This window comes from Danaus plexippus, chromosome 17 (genome assembly GCF_018135715.1).
Source record: "Danaus plexippus chromosome 17, MEX_DaPlex, whole genome shotgun sequence".
In the NCBI taxonomy this organism is placed as follows: domain Eukaryota; kingdom Metazoa; phylum Arthropoda; class Insecta; order Lepidoptera; family Nymphalidae; genus Danaus; species Danaus plexippus.
Window position 1 is genome coordinate 256,664 of NC_083548.1, and position 19,895 is coordinate 276,558.

General features: G+C 32.6%; 4 protein-coding genes across 4 annotated transcripts in view; all 4 read right to left on the reverse strand.

The window, feature by feature from the left end:
• LOC116771145 (uncharacterized) overlaps positions 1-19,895 on the reverse strand; it is a 209,069-nt gene that overhangs the window by 75,410 nt on the left and 113,764 nt on the right. The window lies entirely within an intron of this gene.
• Positions 4,102-5,066, reverse strand: LOC116771146 (uncharacterized oxidoreductase SERP2049-like). The gene has a single exon (XM_032662889.2). The coding sequence runs from the start codon at positions 5,019-5,021 to the stop codon at positions 4,272-4,274; it is 750 nt and encodes a 249-aa protein (XP_032518780.2). The 5' UTR covers positions 5,022-5,066; the 3' UTR covers positions 4,102-4,271.
• LOC116771148 (uncharacterized oxidoreductase SERP2049-like) lies at positions 6,529-7,475 on the reverse strand. The gene has a single exon (XM_032662891.2). It carries the CDS (start codon positions 7,440-7,442, stop codon positions 6,693-6,695), a length of 750 nt encoding a protein of 249 aa, XP_032518782.2. The 5' UTR covers positions 7,443-7,475; the 3' UTR covers positions 6,529-6,692.
• On the reverse strand, positions 12,068-13,010 carry LOC133319293 (meso-2,3-butanediol dehydrogenase-like). The gene has a single exon (XM_061523239.1). It carries the CDS (start codon positions 12,995-12,997, stop codon positions 12,245-12,247), a length of 753 nt encoding a protein of 250 aa, XP_061379223.1. The 5' UTR covers positions 12,998-13,010; the 3' UTR covers positions 12,068-12,244.

Consider the following 19,895-nt stretch of genomic DNA (forward strand, 5'->3'; position numbering starts at 1 on the left):
TCAGCATTCCATGGATTCACCGTGCGGGTGCCGGGTCCATCGCGTTGCAGGGAGAGGAGCTTCAACAGTGCCTGGGACTAGCGACCCAGGTGTAGGTTTAAGGGACCCTATCTAATGCGCGTTAACCGCTCACCTCCATTGTCCCAGCTCCTCTCTCTACCTAATCAAATTTAAAATGAACCTACTGCCTTCGACGCACGTTCTAAGAATAAACTGATGTTAGTTCTTGACAGGCTCGGTTTTTAAGAAGGTTGTAGAGAGATTTGGCTATAATACCTCTCGCTCCTACTTCTACTGCGTACAAATTTACAACGAACCTACTTTTAGCGAGTTCGTTAGTGAGCTCGTAATACTTGTTGACCTTGTTGGCATAGTCTTCTTTGATATTGGTTTCCCAAGGAAACATGAGCTTTATTATCACAACGCGCTTTAAAATTTGCGAATATAAAAATATGTCCAGTCTAGACGCCGTTGCACAAATAGCCTCTGGGATTTTATATTGCTTCTAATACGTATCCATCATTATAGTCCAATCCAAAGCCACTTTAATGATAGAGTAAGGCTTGACGTTTTATTTTGTAGCCCTAGTGCCTTCTCTCATAAAATTTATTTATCGTTGGTTCGTGGTTATTACTTTTTGCGCTCTTGCTACCGATAGTCTAACTACTTCACGTATGATTTCTAAAACCCTATCGTGACGATGCGAGTACTGACCGCTATCTAGGAATACCCTACATCCCACCAGCAAATTCTTAGCATTTCCAACTGCCTCCCCGCAGATGTAGTAAGTTTTTTTGGTACCTTTGCCCCCTTTTACTAAATTACTCTGATCTGGAAGAGTCATCTGAAACGCATTGAGATTCAATTTTAGCAGTGCTGGCGACCAATCATGAATTAAAATGCGCCATTTTAGTGCTAATGGGATGCAAAAATCTCCTATGTGTAGGCACTCATTCTGCATTTCTAAGTTCATTGCATGGATCTTATATTTAGAATTCTCGTCTTGCCGAATAAAGGTCTTTAATATATCCGTATCTTTGGCGTTCCTACTTGATCCTAACCCTACTCTATTACTTTGTGCCCCTATCATAAACTGTTTGTGGAATTGAAGTCTTGATTCTAGCTCTAGGCCCTAGGGTATCTTTGTCTTTTGGGAGTGATGTAACGACGTCATCATGGGATTTCCCCAGGATATTTCATTTGGAAACTCTTAGGTGTTTGAAGAGCTCCGATGGCCTTTTTAGATTCATCTCAAAATTATTTCGATCCCTGAATAACGCTGACAAATCAGCCGATAGTGCGAACCCGATCCACAACTTCAAAACCTTTACGACGCTTGCATCTAGTTTTGACAGAATGGTCTTACTAAAATCATAGACGAGGAAAGGCCAATTCAACGTGATGTTAGATAATTATCGTAGATCTAAGCTTTTTTGACGTTACTTGTCGGTTGATTATCGACCGTGTTAAGATCGTTCAAAAAGCTATCTACTATTATTTCTAAGAATGGAGTACGATCTATATTATCTATATATCTATCTTGCGACCGAGAAATTTAAAAGGAGCATTTACCGTAACCGCAGAAACGCATTGACCACCTAACGATAGTCTCGGATCGTATGAGGTATATTTTGTCTTTCGCCTACCGAGACATAGACAGTGACATTTATTTAGTTTTGTCCTGAATCCATCCGTCCACTCACAGAATTAATGTACTTCATCCAATAGAACTCGACAGTTGGAGCTAAGTATCAGTATTGCGAGATTGTCAGTGTTCAGTCAGTGATCGTCAGTGATCGTCAGTGTATAGTCAGTGATCGTCAGTGATCGTCAGTCAGCCAGTCAGTCATTCTGTGTATTTTATTATTAAACTTGAACCGATTGTATTTTTTACTTTATATTTTATTTTCATAACAGATTCAGTAGGTATTTATTGTTCAGATAAAGAACTAATACAAGGATTATGTGTTTGTTGGTGAAATTATTTGAAGTTTTTATGCTAGTATTCGATAATTATGCGTTCAGATTAATTATCATTAACAGTATTCTCAATGTGGATATGAGTTGGTAAAACTTATGTGTGTTTTATATTTATTGGAGAAGGACAAATAATTTTTAAGGTAACATTAAAGTGTCAAAGAACAAAACTATTTTCATTATTATTAGATCTACATTTAGATATAAGCAAATTATAATTGTATGTAATAACTGGTGGGTTTTAATTTAAATAATTGAAAAATACTGGGTTCAGTATTCTACAATTATTATCTGTGATAGAAAATGATTCACTCTCTTCAATCAAAACAGAAGACTGCTGTAAATATTTGCGTTAAGTCCCCGGTTAAATAAAAACTCTTAAGACTATTATGTCTTACAGTTTATCAGTCAGTCACTCATGAGAATTCACCTTATCATTAGCGAACATATTATGTGAGTAAAGGTTACAGACATCGAACAATGTAATTATATTTTTTGTTGAGCAATTTTAACGTGAAGCCCATAATCACGACGAGGCATTTGAAGGCATTTGCCATGTTGATAGTCAGCTTTCTAGTCAACGATAATTTTATTGTCATGGAAAGCTCAGGATAACCTGAGTTCAAACTAGCGTCGGAAAATTGTCATTGTCAAATTTTATACATCGTCATGGACTAATCAAGTTTTTATTTTTATAAAACACATTTTTTATGAAGAGACCACGTACAATATATTTATATATTGTAAATTGTAATTTTGTCAGAAATAGAGAAATTTTAACTAAAATTCTAATAAACATATCAGACAGGAATTGAAATGCCCTTGACATTTTTAATAGAAACGAAACGAGTAGCTAGTAAGAAACATCTTATCTTATTCCAAAGTCTTTAATACGATATGTTACATCATATAAATGCTTTTATCTTTAATGTAATATGTATGTTATCATGGCAAATAATACTATAAATAAAACTAAAAAAGTTAGATTTGTTCATTTAAATGAAACTAATATATTTTCGGATATACTACGCGGATTTTATTATTTTAAAACTACATAATCCCGACGTTTCGGTTACTTTGCAACCACTGAAAAACCCACACATACTGATAGGTATCTCAATGGAAACTCACACCAACATCCTATCCAGTTAGCTACCGTTGGCAAATCTTTGTTACAGAGAGCCCAACACCTTTGTGATGCTGACCACCTAGAGGCCGAGCTGCAGCATGCAAAACAAGCTCTCACCACCAACAACCTGGCCGTGCCTCGCCAGCATCACAAGAACCACTTGAAGCCATCCACAGTTGAGCCTGCAATATTACCATATGTGAAGGGAGTTACTGACAGAAAAGGCAACATCTTGAAGAAGGTTTCGATCAAGACTATTTACAAACCACATAAGAAAGTGAGCCAATTCTTGAGACCTATCAAGAGTACCATTCCTTTGCAATAAGCGGGTGTATACAAACTCGATTGTGATTGTGGCTTATCATACATTGGACAAACGAAGAGGAGCATCGGTACAAGGGTGAAGGAACACATCTCAGACATCAAAAGTAGGCGCGCGTCGAAGTCAGCAGTGTGTGAACACACAATGGACAAACCAGGCCACTACATACGGTTTGATAAACCACAAATCCTCGCTCGTGAAGACAGGTACATACCGAGGTGAATCCGCGAGGCTATTGAAATTAAAAAACATCCAAATTTCAATAGAGAAATGGCTGGAATCTATCAAACACCTGGGACCCCCTCCTTTAAAATATAAAATCCCATGTAGCGAGAGCGGTACGCAAGAAAATTAAGAAATCGATGGCGGTAGATGATAAATAACAAGGACCGACTGACAGACACTCACATCTCGTCTGCCCGTGATCACGGTTGCTGAAAAGTAACCGAAACGTCGGGATTATGTAGTTGTAAAATAATAAAATCCGCGTAGTATATCCGAAAATGTATTAGTTTCATTTAAATGAATAATACTCGCGAAAGTCTTAGATCTCATTAAGTTAGATTTGTTAGTGACGTAATAAAGTTAGTCATCTAACTGAAATATAAAAAAGACGGGCAGGATTTAGGATTTGAAACGATTAGAGTTGTTTTCATAAAAGTATAAACGGGTAAAAGAACAAAAAAGTTATATTTTTTCTTTTCAAATAGAGAACTGTAAAAGTGTTCTAAGGGGGATAATTATTAACAGCATATAAATACTATGTTAGTAAAATGGCATTGTTAATTTTACTTTTTATTTAACAAATCACATTATGAAAAATCTTTAACAATGTCATTACAATTAATAACGTTTAACAAACAGACCATTGTCACTGACATGATTAGATCCGGTAATAGCCTTCGCTTTATCACTCGCGAGAAACATTACTAAATCTGCTATCTCTTCTGGTTGAGACACTCTATCTAGTGCAGTCATTTTTTTGAAATCATCCCATGTTATGGGAGATTTAGAAGTTTCCAAAATATCAGTAACAACTGGACCAGGGCTTACAGTATTAACTCTTACTCCATACTCTGCTAATTCTGCAGCAGCACATGCACCGAAATGATTTATAGCTGCTTTCGACACAGCATACATTGACAAGCCCGATTTAACACTTGAGGGTAGCAAACCAACAATACTGGATATGTTGATGACATTACCTTTTGTCTTAATTAAATGAGGAGTAGCTAGTGATGTCAAATTTACCACAGCTCGTAGGTTGACTCGGATAATGGTGTCATACGATTCAACAATTTTGCCTGAAACCAGCGTTCCCCAAGCCCCGATACCAGCATTGTTAACTAAAATATCAATTTGTCCAAAATGATCAATCGTTCGATCGATAATACGTTTTGCATCTTCATCGTTTCCAACATCAGCTTTCACCACGAGTGGTTCGTTGCAGCGAGCTGCTACTGAGGCTAGTTTATTCTCATTGCGACCAACCATCACAACCCGGGCACCCTCAGAGCTGAACCCTACCGCCACTGCTGCACCAATACCTGAACTGGCGCCCGTTACAATTACTACTTTGTCTTTAAAACTCATCTTGACGTTTGTCTACGGCAGAGTAATTCTTAAAACTAAAATGTCGAAAAAAATTGTTCTTATCTAATTACTTATCATTAGATATTTATAACAACAACGTAATAACGATGGAAAAAAAAAACGACTTATACTCCAATTAATTTTTGCTGCACTTTAATGGCCTTCTATTAAGAGAAATTTTTGTTTAGGCAAATGTGAATACATGAATGTTGACTTGTAAATTAGAACAGCTGTGGCACAAAACGGGCTCATGTAATCGTAGACCGGATCAATTTCATACCTTAGACAGTTTTATTACAGTCAAACACAAGTAATATTATATATTTCACTTTATATGTTATTTTCATAACAAATTCAGTAGAAAGTTATTGTTCAGATAAAGAACCAAAACAAGGTTTATGTGTTTGTTGGTGAAATTATTTGAAGTTTTTAAGCAGTTATTCGATAATTATGCATTCAGATTATCATTAACACTATTCTCAATGTGGATATGGGATCATAAAACTGATGTATTTTTCATATTTATTGGATAAAGACAAATTATTTCTAAGGTAATATTAAAGTGTCAAAGAACAAAAATTAATTTATTATTATTAGATCTACATTTTATATATAGATATTATAAGCATATTATAAGTTTATGTTATAACTAGTGGGCTTAAATTTAAATTATTGAAAAATTACCTGTGCAGGAGAATGATTTAATCTCTTTAATCAAAGCAGAAGACTCTTCTGTAACTTAAGACTATTATGTCTTACAGTTTATCAGTCAGTCACACATGTGAATTTACCTTATCATTAGTGAACATATTATGTGAGTAAAGGTTACAAACATCGAACAATATAATTATATTTTTTGTTGAGCTGTTTTAACGTGAAGCCCACAATCACGACGAGTTCGAAGGCATTTGCCATGTTGATCGTTAGCTTTCCATTGAACGATAATTTTATAGTCATGGAAGGCTCAGGATAACCTGAGTTCAAACTAGGGTCGGAAGGTTGTCATTTTCAAATTTTATACATCGTCAACTATGAACTAATCAAGTTTTTATTTTCGTAAAATATTTTTTTTATAAAGAAACCACGTTATGACTACGCTAGACGGCGTTATTTCTCGTCTTTTCGCTCTTTTGATTATAATCCTGATATCAAAAATCGTCCGGTTTTTTTGGGATTAGTCAGTCTCTTAGTTTCGGATAGGAAGATCGCTTTTTGAATGAATTGAGGTGTCTCTGAGTCACATAAGAATCAGATCGAAACATTGCTTAGATCCTAAACCGTTAAAGTTTGAAAAGAGTTCGTCTTTGAACGCAGTCTCTATAAATATATTCTTAATTGTAATTTTATCAGAAACAGAAAAAATTTAACTAAAATTTTAATAAATATATCAGACAGGAATTAAAATGGCCTTAACATTTTAAATAAAAACGAAAAGAATAGTAAGTAAGAAACGTCTTATCCTATTCGAAAGTCTTTAATACGATATGTTACATCATATAAATCTTTTATCTTTAATATAATATGCATGTTATCATGGCAAATAATACTATTAATAAAACTAAAAAAGTTAGATTTGTTAGTGACGTAATAAAGTTAGTCATCTATCTGAAACATTACTTTTTATTTAACACATCACTTTACAAAAAATCCTTACAATCACTATCATTACAATTAGTAACGTTTAACAAGAAGACCATTGTCACTAACATGATTAGATCCGGTAATAGCTTTCGCTTTGTCACTCGCGAGAAACATTACTAAATCTGCTATCTCTTCTGGTTGAGATACTCTACCCAATGCAGTCATTTTTTCGAAATCATCCCATGTTATGGGAGATTTCGCATTTTCCAAAATATCTGTAACAACTGGACCAGGGCTTACAGTATTAACTCTTACTCCATACTCTGCTAATTCTGCAGCAGCACATGCACCGAAATGATTTATAGCTGCTTTCGACACAGCATACATTGAAAAACCAGAACTTCCAATTGCTGGAATTAAGCTTCCGATGCTTGATATGTTGATAACATTACCCTTAGTCTGAATTAAATAAGGAGTAGCTAGTGATGTCAAATTTACCACAGCTCGAAGGTTGACCCGCATAACAGTGTCATACGACTCAACAAGTTTGCCTGAAACGAGCGTTCCCCATACTCCGATACCAGCATTGTTAACTAAAATATCAATTCGTCCAAAATGATCAATCGTTCGATCGATTATACGTTTTGCATCTTCATCGTTTCCAACGTCAGCTTTCACCACAAGTGGTTCGTTGCAGCGAGCTGCTACTGAGGCTAGTTTACTCTCATTGCGACCAACTATCACCATACGTGCACCCTCGGAGCTAAAACCCACTGCTATCGCTGCACCAATTCCTGAACTGGCTCCAGTTACAATGACTACTTTATCTTGGAAATTCATATTGATGTTAGTCTGTGCCAGGGCTTAGATGAGCACTAAAGAGTTGATTCTGTCATCATCATTATTTAAAAACTTATCATTTAATATTTACAACCTAAATCCTAAGAGAAAGTGATAAGGATAGATAAGTTAGTATGGAAAGATAGCCGCTTTAATTTGTTCACATTGTATAAATTATGGTTCTTGATTTTACGTATTATATAATCAGTTTCTCCTTTTTTATTTTTCTCATTCCAATTTGCCGCTTTTCTGTTTGCTATGCCGATAAAATTTCGACCTTAAATTTAGGTTACGAGCGATATTATGTGCCAGCATTGTATTAGCAGTATTTCTGCTAGCACGTTTAAGATATCTCTAAATCAAAATAGTAAATATTATGTAAAAAAACATCAATCCAAGATAGATTTTTGGAATAAATTCTTTTTAAAGTGCCTTTTATTAAAAAGAGGCGAATATATAGTAATGGTGAAACTGATGCCATTTTTCATAATGGAGATAGTTCCAATGATGAGTAGTCTTGCACCAACCGTGTTTAGAGTTGTGATTATCTTTCTGACATAGCCAGGTTATGTGTTAATAATTCTTAGCATCCAAACGTTAAGTAGAATATATTTTTTTATTTTTTTCCGGCTTTAAAATTGGGATTTGTCACAAAGTGTTTCAATGTTATGAGTTCAACTTACGTTTGATTATCTAATGAATATTTTTTTGCGAAATCCAGATTTCGGCCTCTAATAAAGCCCTCGACACATATGTTTTTATCAGCTATTGGGGCAAATATTACCTATTAGCAAATAAGTTATCATTTTATACAGTGTACGAGTAAATATCTCACGGTTACAAGAGATATGACAAAAAATGTTATCTAAGATTTTATTTGTATACTCATTTAAATGCAAATAAGTTTTTAGGATACTACGTTTCTTTTTTAATACTTTACTACTATTACTGCAAAATAATACCACAATATATGTCGGGATAATTTATACTAATATTATAAATCTGCAGATTTTGTTTGTTTAAACGGGTTAATCTTGGAAGCTACTGGTTATATTAGAAAACAATTTTTCAACATTAGCTAGCCCGTTTATCCAAAAAGGTTATATTTAATGTGAAAAAAAAAATTTAGAATCGTAGGAAAATTGCTACTTTGTAACCCGAGGTGTCGAAAATCGGAAACCTATATTTGCGTGTACCACAAAAACCTTAAATATGTGTCGTAAATTTAATCCTTATCCAAATTAAGGATTATTATATTATCAGAGACATTTATGTATAAGTAAAATACTTTTCGGTTCATCTCAATCGGATATTTTAATTAGAAGGTATCACGCGTATAAGACACTTAGAATTGGTACCTGTGCCTGGCATAAATACTATGTCATATGATTTTATTATTCAGTACTTTAATATTTACTCAATTAAACAGACTCTTGTTATTATAGTCTAGTTATTTCATGCCTACTCAGTAAGTTGTGATAACTTAAGCACATACCTAATAATGAATTATCTGCCAAAGACATTTATCATCATAATATACCTCATATTACACTTTAGTATTTTATTACGAACAAAATTGTTTTTATTGTCACCAAATTACTTAATTTCAACAAAGGTCTTAGAATAGTAACACTACTATTATACTATAATATTATAAAATATGCCAAAGTAACTTTGTCTGTCTGTAACGTTTTCAGGCCTAAACTGTTGAATCGATTTTGATGAATTTTGGTATTTTGGTATAAGATAGATGGAATCCTAGAATAAGATAAAGACTATCTTTTATTGCGACCCCAAAACTACACGGGTGGAACCATAAAATGCAATCAGGGATTCACGGATTTAGTGGCCGTAATGGAAGAGAACAACTCTGATGTTCACGCGGATGAAGTCGCTGGCAAGAGCTAGTGCATTTTAAAATAATAAAAAACCACGAAGTATCTAAAAAACTTAGTTTCATTTATGTGACAAAAGAATTGTCAGTAGTAGTAATAGATTAAACTTGTAAATTGATCCCTACTGGAAGTTGAAAAAAAGGTTCTTAATAGGAAGGAAAAGGTCTCAGACTTTCGCGAGTATTATTCATTTAAATGAAACTTATATATTTTCGGATATACTACGCGGATTTTATTATTTTAAAACTACATAATCCCGACGTTTCGGTTACCGTGATCACGGGTAGTATATCCGAAAATATATTAGTTTCATTTAAAGGAAGGAAAAGGGTTAAATGTTGCCGTTTTAACTTCTTTTAAGGAAATCGTTAAATTTGTTCCCATCCATCATTTAACATAACAAGAAAGCAATTCCCTTTGTCTTTATTTGAGAAAGATCTGTAACGACAAGATGGTAGCTCGCCAGGAGTCTGGTTGGAGTTTGGAAAAAAGGGGATGAAAGAATCATATTTTACTATTTCTGTACACACTCAAAAATATCCATTAAAAATCGAGGAGATAGCTACTTTACGTCTGTGATCAAGGTTGACTAGGTTGGTAGTGACATGGTAACTCATAAGACTTTGTACGTCTCTCTACGGAAAGTGGTCATATTGCACGTCTTTAAAGAGGTAACTTGACATTTGGTAGCACTTTGCTCAAAAATGACAACAGAACCTTACACATGATCGGACCAGTGTTTCGTAGAGACAAAGAAGCTGACCCGGAGTAAAGTATTGCGCTGGTTTTGCAAGGGTACAGTTTCCCTTCCAAAAATAAGGTTAGAGGACTCCTTAACACCTAATATTTGGAGGCAACTTACGAATTTCATGGACAAATACTCAATACTAAAATTGTGGAAATTGAATCCTGCTGACGATAAGAGACAGACTACCGTTTTAGTGACGCTAAAATTTTATAAGATATCGCCCTACTAGAGACAACCTGAAGTCTGAAATTAACACGTTTTACAATAGCTTCTCCTTCCAACTCGTTTTGATTCCGGTTAGCTCTAGAGCTGTATTGAAATCATTAAAAAGTTGTGATGTCATCCGCGTAATCCCAAAGATCGATAATGGTAGGTCATTCAAGTTGTTCAACAGCTACGCAGGCGGCCAATGTTGCCAGCATCGAAGAAAAGCTTTGAAGGTATTCGTTTAAAGTAGTTTTCTTTTGAAAATTCGTACCTACAGGGCGATTGATATGCCAATATTGTAATTGTTCTTGATCAACTGTTCTTTTTTCTTTTTTTTTTTTGGCAATTGGAGCAAAAAAGTGGACCTAAGTTAAAGATTATAAGCATTAAAAATGTAAAAAGAGTATTCTTTCAGTGTCTAGCTAGCAATTGATCGTATTTATATGACTTTTATACACAAAAGGATTTGATTATTATTCTCACAATAATTAATTAATTTCTGACCAATAGGCTTTTCGTGATATTCGTTTCCATAATAAATTCAGTTCATAGCCATTGTTTGGAGACAGAGGTCGGACAGAGGACAGACGCCCCCCTCGGGTCATACGTGAGAGGGGATGTATGGGATACTATAAATCAAATTTTCTTTGTTATGAATTACAGTTGATGAAAGAATACGTTTTTGCGCCAAGGGAACTCGTGGCTTTTAGATTGTTTTACAAACTTTTTATATTTTGACGTCTTTGTTATTTATCCGGATCTTTTTTGCTGTATTTATAAAAAATATCCTTTTATTGTTTATTTCTAGTCTAAATGATTTTTATTTACAACTTTATTATTATTTCATGCTATGCGTTTAATTTTCAGATATTAATTACAGTGATTCTCAAGGAAAAGTGTGAAGACATATTGTCTTGTCTTACAAAGCTTTATGTTATATCACTTAAAACGTACGCAAGATTTCTGTTTCCTAATTTTAGAATACATCATTAGATTCCTTGCACCATTGATAAAAAAAAATTAACACTTTTTTTAACATTATACCCCACTCATTTTACTCTTTTAACATGAAATAATAATAATAAGTATTTAAAACACGTTATATATGTTTATTTAGTTGTATCTATCACTAAGAAAGAAAAAAAACATAAAGTCTTTTTTGCAGAGTACGTTTTAAAATATTTTGAATGATTAGACTTACAGTGATGAAAAGATATTTAAAACTAAAAAAACACAATTTGTTTATTATGGTACTTGAGTGAAACTGCAAATACATTTTTGTGAAAATGTTACAACTCATGACTTGAATACTTTTTTTTGTATATATATTTAAAGTTTATAATGTTCTAATATATTTTAGAGCAATTTATCATATCAATGTTATTGCTTTATTTTATATAAGGAGCTACTAAACACATTAAATGAAATATAAGTATTATTGTAGTGATAAAGTTGTCGTTTTGAGTTATAACTAATATGAACAAACTTCATTTTGATATATACTATCAATTTCTTTGTTTTGATTATTGAACTTTGATTTGAAAACAAGATGTTCGAAATATGTATAATTGAAGATAAAACATAACAAAAATAAAAAAATATTGAACCAAAAGTTTACAAAACAAAAAGATATAAATACGACTCACGTAAAACACACATTCATTCATCGAATTATACCTATTTAATTGCTACTCTAGTAGCAACCAGAGATTCCAGAAAAACTAAAACACTTACTAATATGTGTATAAAATGTGTATATTTTAATAAGAATTACATATTAAAACTTATATCCTATACCTAAGACTACATGGTTGCCACGATGTTAGGATAGTTATCCGATTCGATTAACAATCATCGAAATATTTTAAATAATAAGGATACTCAGTTTTATAATAAAACATACTCTTTTTTTACTCATACAATTCATTATGTCAAAATTGGTTTATATTTCATTATAAATGACTCCTCAAGAGATAACCATTGTCGGTTACATGATTTGTACCAGTAATAGCTTTCGCTTTATCACTTGCAAGAAACATCACCAATTCCGCTATTTCTTCTGGTTGAGACAATCTTTTCAAGGCAGTTTTTTCCTTAAAATCATTCCAATTCACAAAACCAGGTGAATTATGTAATATATTTGTAACCACCGGCCCAGGGCATATTGTGTTAACTCGAACTCCATAAGGTGCTAATTCTGCTGCAGCACTCATACCAAAGTGATTGAGAGCCGCTTTTGATGCGGCGTACATCGACATGTTTGCATTACCACTCTGTGGACAAAATGTGGAGACGCTTGATATATTTATTATATTACCTTTTGTATTAATTAAATAAGATGATGCCAGTGCGGTTAACATCACGACCGCACGTAAGTTAACTCGCATGACTTTATCATAACTTTCGATAAGGTTTCCGGATAAAAGATTTCCATAAGCTAACACGCCAGCATTGTTAACTAAAATATCAATTTGTCCTAAATGCTCAATCGTCTGATCGATAATACGCCGTGCATCTTCATCGTTTCCAACATCAGCTTTCACCACGAGTGGTTGGTTGCAGCGAGCTGCTACTGAGGCTAGTTTGCTCTCATTGCGACCAACCATCACCACACGGGCACCCTCAGAGCTGAACCCTACCGCCACTGCTGCACCAATACCTGAACTGGCGCCCGTTACAATTACTACTTTGTCTTTAAAACCCATCTTGACATCCGTCTCACAGTAATGAACGATAAGCACTAAATATTTGACCGAAACTCTACGTGTCATAATAATACTTACATATGTAATCAGTGTATTATGTCACTGGCGATATTTTATATACTAGTATTTTAAGGTAATTGTTTTTCATTCACAGACAATCAAATCATTGCTATAAAATTAAATTATAATTTTAAATAATATCTGTAATATGTAACAAATAAATTGTGTTATATTTTGATTTAGAAATATTTTTATAGTTGAAACTAGTATTATTCGGATTTACTACGCGGATTTTATTATTTAAAAACTACATAATCCCGACGTTTCGGTTACTTTGCAGCAACCGTGATCACGGGCAGACGAGGTGTGAAACACACACACACAATACTCGCAAAAATCTTAGAGCTCAGTAATATTTTTATAGTATTATAGTAGTCTCAGTTCAATGGTGTATTTTTTTATTTCTTGCTCGAACTAATTTTAAATGCTTTTTCAAATAATTGTAATAGTAGTTTATTTTAATTTACTAAGTTTAATTTATAGCATTGTTGTCATAAGGACAAATTTTTAGGCTGAATAATATGGCCGGATCTTAAAAATATGCAAAACAACACTTAAATGTCCCGCGAGATCCATTTCCATACTTTTGTCTCAATATCGTCTTCATTGAATGTAAGGTCGCTGTAAAAAGAAGGGTTCTCTTTTATCTACGCTTCTGTTTTGTTTCAGTAACAAATGGATCATTAAGTTGTGTAACTGATTTACTTTATTAACTCGAATTTTAAATAACTTTTGGACAAAGTCTTTTCTGAATATAAGTCATATTTTTAATATTTCTTTCCGTATTGTGTAAATTTTCTGTTAACGTTCTTTTTTTTTATAAAATGTCCACTCAAAGTGTTAAAATTACGATAATGTGCTGGTAGCTTAAATGTAATGAGACGAAAACTCTTCGCATTCCATGGATTCACCGTGCGGGTGCCGGCTCCATTGTGGTGCAGGGAGAGGAGCTTCAACAGTGTCTGGGATTTGCAACTCAGGTGTAGGTTTAAGAGGCCCCTATCTAACGCGCGTTAAAGGCTCACCTCCACTGTCGAAGCTCCTACCTCTACCTAACCAAATATGAAACGAACCTGCTAGGGCTGCCTTCGCCGCACGTTCTAAGAATGAACTGATGTTAGTTCTTGGCAGGCCTAAGTCTTTTAGCAGGTTGTAGAGAAATTTGGCTGTTATATCTTCCGCCCCTATTTCTACCGCATACAAATTTACAATGAACATATTCTTAGTGAGTTCGTTAGTGAACTCGTAATACTTGTTGACCTTGATGGCATGGTCTTTGGGGATGTTGGTTTCCCAAGGAACGAGAGATCTATTAGTACAATGCGCTTAAAAATTCGCGAATATACAAATATGTCCGGTCTGGAGGCCGATGTGCAAATATCCTCTGGGATCTTATATTGTTTCTCATACGTGTCCATCATTAAACTCCAATCCGAAGCCGCTTCAGTAATAGAATAAGACTCCAGCTGCCTCCCCGCAGATGTATCAAGTTTTTTCGGTACCTTTACCCCATCTTACTAAATTACTCTGATCTGGAAGAGTCATCTGAAACGCATTGAGATTCAATTTTAGCAGTGCTGGCGACCAATCATGAATTAAAGTGCGCCATTTTAGTGCTAATGGGATGCAAAAATCTCCTATGTGTAGCCACTCATCCTGCTTTTCTAAGCTCATTGAATGGATCTTATATTTAGAATTCTCGTCTTGCCGAATAAAGGTCTTTAATATATCCGTATCCTTTGGCCTTCCTACTTGATCCTAAACCTACTCTATTACTTTGTGCCCCTATCATAAACTGTTTGTGGAATTGAAGTCTTGATTCTAGCTCTAGGCCCTAGGGAATCTTTGTCTTTTGGGAGTGATGTAACGACGTCATAGTTGAAATCTTGTAAAACAATACCTACATGTCCATAAAAAATACCTCCTTTGTAAAGGTCGTGTCCCAGTTGAAGTCTTTAAAGAATGTCGCGGGAAAACATAAAAACTCGCTGGGAGATTCCTATAAATTAAATAAAGTAATTTTGAATATTGCAAAATAATATTATGTTTCTTAAACAGAATTTAAGCGTCATCACTAAGAAAGTGAACATGGAATAATACAAGATTATTGCTGTTCTTTACATTTGATTGTGTTTTGGTTTCAGTTGCATTTCTATTAGATATATTTTGGCAAAATATTTGAATCAGTTATAACGATTATAATAATTGGATTGTGTAAATGTCTAAGTACTATTTTATATTTCATACATTTTTGTTATAAATAAATATAGGACCATTTCAAAAAAATCAGGTATTTTAATGATGGTTTAAAGGAATATAATGTAAACTTTAATATCTTAATATATTTTACAAGCAATTTCTACAAATAGCTGTTTGACGTCTACATGTCATTCATTCCTTTAAGTAATTCAATTTTCCATGCCTCAATACTGTAATATTTTTGAGCTGCGAATGATTTTAATATAATAACTGTCAGAACTGTCAATATTCACACCTAAAAGTTAATAGCTTCAGTTTGTTTGTCGGATTAGCGTTCCATGCGCAGCTGTAACTAGACGGACGCATTCATGTTTTATTTGTAAATAAATCCGTATTGGCTTTCAAATTTGACAATAAATCGCATGTACGTAAGAGTCATGGGCGTTTGGTCTGTTGTGTTAGTATTGCAGTTTCATTTAATATTTTATTATATTGGTATTTAAAACAAAAACTTTGTATGTGTTAACGTCATTCGCATTTTTATTATCACTGTTAAATACTTACACTTATTAGTACAGATTTTTATTACTTATTTATATTCACTTCCTTACACATACACATACACGTGTGAGTCAAAAATAATATTATGTAATAGAAGGATATTATACAGAAACCTTTTTTATTTATACGACATATTAAAACATCATAAAATTTATTGCCACAATCCTTTAACCCTACTGTGACTGTGAATAGCACAGAGAGAGCTTAAGGCGCTGCAACATAGAAACACACTTACTGCCCTTATACTTACACCGTTAAGTGACCCGGTGAGGAAACGATCACGAATTTAACAAGTTATTGACATTAGTTGTTGAATGTAAATAAATGATTAAAAAACATTATCTTAATTTAAATAATAATATTCTATTATCAGAATTATTAATAAGTTCAAAACCTTGAATTTTTTTTTTTGTAATCAGATTCCCTAATTTATCATTTTACTATCCTTTCTACTGGCTTTTTTCAAAAGGTATAAATTTCAAACATATAAAATGCTCTCTTAAAGCATTATAGCATTAAAGTTTCTTTATTTTTAATTTCTCACAAAAAACTTACGTTGAAAGCTAAAATATATCGTTTGTTCGAATGTAAAAAAATTTTTGAAATCTGAATTGGTGTTTAATGTTTAAAGTTGTAAAGTTTACGTGAATAAAGTTTGAAAAATTATGACGCGATTTTGAGAAAGTGTTTTTACTTTAATTGAATGAATATAAAAGATACTTATGTAACTTGTTAAATGGTTTGCTTTAAACAAGTCTTCATTCCTCAGTATTCGTTTGATTTAATTATAAACAACTGCTCATGTACTCTAATTACACCGTATTTATGAATTTGACAAGAACATTAATTTTTAAACCACACTTGATGTGAGTTCATTATTTTTGTTTCGATCATGTGTGTTAGTAACAATGTCAACCTTGGGTATATATAATGATACATTTGTGAACTTAATAAGTTTATGAAAACATTGCTTATTTCACTTTCTAATGCAATAATCACCTTTATATTTCAAGGTCAACCCCTTTCCGTAGTTTAATTAGCATGTAAACAAATGATAAACATCCTTTTCTATACAAATTTTTGTTGTACTTTCTTTGGAAGATGTGATATGAGCTAACATTAAAGTTTTAAGATTTTTTATTAATTTGTAAATATTAATTAACTGTTTCTAACTTTGTAAAGTATAATTTACCACATTCGATTAAAAAAGGTGTTTTTTTTTTAGTTTAGGATTTCTTTTCGAAAGACAAAGAGAAATCTGTAGATAGCTTTCACCGTCATGAATAATAAAATAGAATTTTCATAAACACTGCAAAATCTTGTTCAATGTGTAGTTGAATTCTCAATCGAAGGCTTCGTAAAGGAGATGTAAATTCGTTCTGGGACCGACTCGTCTGTTGGGAGCGGAGGGTTAAGCGTCGTTTATTTATAGCAGATGAAAAATATACATACATAAAATAGGGAGAGCCATCGAGTTGGAGAACACATACTACCAAGAGACCAAGTCTTTTAAAAAATGCATATTAAAAGCATTGGAAAATTTTAAGACTGTCTCTTGTGACGAATTTTCATTTCGTTATGACACGTGGTAAAACATAAATTATAATAATAACGTGTTTTTATTATTATTCATAATTTAAAGACCTTTTTTTTCATTTAATATATTTGTATTATTACTGATTAATGATTGTGGTTTTATATTTAAGTTAAAGAGTACGTTTTGTGAAATACTTTTTTAATCTCAAATCGAAGTCGTTTAAAAGGTTTTCTTTTGACTAATGAGACATGATAACTCTTCCGTTGTGATCTATAAGTACATACTGTATGCCATGTTACCTGAACACGTTAATATTCTGGAAACATTGGAATTAAAAATTTAAAACAAAAGCTTTGACGTTTCAAATCGTCATATCGGAAACATGTAATTTAAAATCCAATTTAAAATTGGGAAAGCTTTGTTTCCGCTCCCAAACGGAAAATATCAAAATTTATTTTGAGCCTTTACAACATTTGGTTATTTAAAAATATAATGGAAAACCCAAGAATAATTTATCATAATTTTTTGCGATAAGTTTCCTGTTTTCTTCTTTCAAGCCATGGTCGGTTAGGCGTATAGGTTTTCTAGCTCAAAGGGCAAGGGACAACAGTGTTATTTCAACACAAACTATTTCAAGCCATCCGCACACACCAATAACAGACTTCCGACTTGAATTGTTAACCTAAATTTAATGGTTCCGAACACTTTCAGTCCTTGAGTGACAGAACACGTGGCTTCCTGACAGACAGTATATCGAAAATCAATAACTCTAATTTCAGTCATAAAGATATACGTTTAATCGAATCACATATAGAAATTAACTTAAAATATTTTTATCTGTTCAGAATTTACTTTTTCCAACAGACTGCAGTTTAAATGGGCACTAACAGAGCATAACTACCTTATCACAGATATATCAGACAGAGACCTTCACATATGCATTTCCTATTAAGAAATGGCACAATTAATACAGTTAGAAAGTTCTTAAACGTTCCAGGTAAGTATATACTCTCACTAATTAAAAATGCGAAAACGGGTTGCATATTTTAAAATCAACACATTGTTATGAAAAAAAATCTTAAATACTTTATTTTCTCTTTACATAATGTATATTCTTTTTGAATGTTTTTCTAAGAACATATATGTTTGTTATTACCAAAAAACGTAAAGAAAAATATCAACAATAATAAAAACATGTTTCAGTGTGTAAGCATCATGTTTAAATTCAGTCCTGAGTTAAAAAAAAAATATCTTAAATTTGAAATAAAAATTTAGAAAATTCTCAAAGTAATATCATAAGCTGGAAGCTTTCTTGAGATATCTTCTAGTTAATCAGGCGAAGGTTTTCATTAGCTAATTGAGTTGTGCCGAGATGCGATAAGCAAGGATGCTGGGACTTTATAAAATATTTTATACATGCTGAAAAAAACTTTTTCATCGAAAATTTCGATTTCATATTATTTCTGTCTGAATTATTTTTTTCGTTGTTTAGAAGTTTATGCTTTTATTGCCAAAAAAAAAATTGAAACTAATCTAAATTTATGTGCAACTTTAAGACAGATCCTCATCAAAACTTCATATAATTGATTGGAACAGCAAAAATGGGTTTAAATTTCTCTTAGATTTGAATATTATTATTTATATTTTATTTTTGATATCTCTTAAGGATTCATTATCAATATATGAACAATATTATAAGATACCGTTTTTTTTTATTTTAAAAATAATCCGTTTCAAAATTACTACAAGTCTTTTCATATATATATACATATATTTCAGGAGACATTATAAGGACAAGGATATTATAATAATGATTTAAACAAAAAAATCACAAAACAAAGAACTAAAAGTTGGTATAAGCAAAGAAAAATAAAAAGGAATAAACAGTCTGGAAGAAGTATACCAGCACAAAAATCATGGTCGCTCAGGTCATGTTACCGTGGAAGACTGGAAAAAGACTTCAGTGCTTTAACGATAAAATCTGTAGTGGCCTGAATAGCCTCCATACAAGCGAATACGGCGAACGTAATAAATTTAACGTTTCTAGAAATTCTGTACAGAGATGTAGATAAAGATATTATTCTAATAATTGTAGCGATTTAAAAAATATGTTTATAATCCTTTAAGGAAAAACCGAAAGGAAATCGTCAGCGTCACTTTGTTATCTACGTCTTATACGTCTGTCTGTCCGTCTGTCAATTTAAATTTTCATGTATTTGAAGGAATTTTACGATATTAAATGTTTATTTACACATAAATAAAAATAAACAACACTATATATTTTTTGTAGTTAACAATTTTATTATTCTTATAAAAAGTATGAAAATATAAGTAGAATTTTAAATTGTTTTCTATAATATTTATATTTTGTGAAAACAAAAGTAAACGCCGTCATGAATTCGTTACTCTGCCTAGAAATTATCGTAAAGACTAAAAAAATATTGTTGAATGTATCTTTGCTTACTTTTAAGAAATAATAATGTATGACATGCGTAATACATATATAGGCACATGTGTATTGTATTCATTTTAAGAATTTAA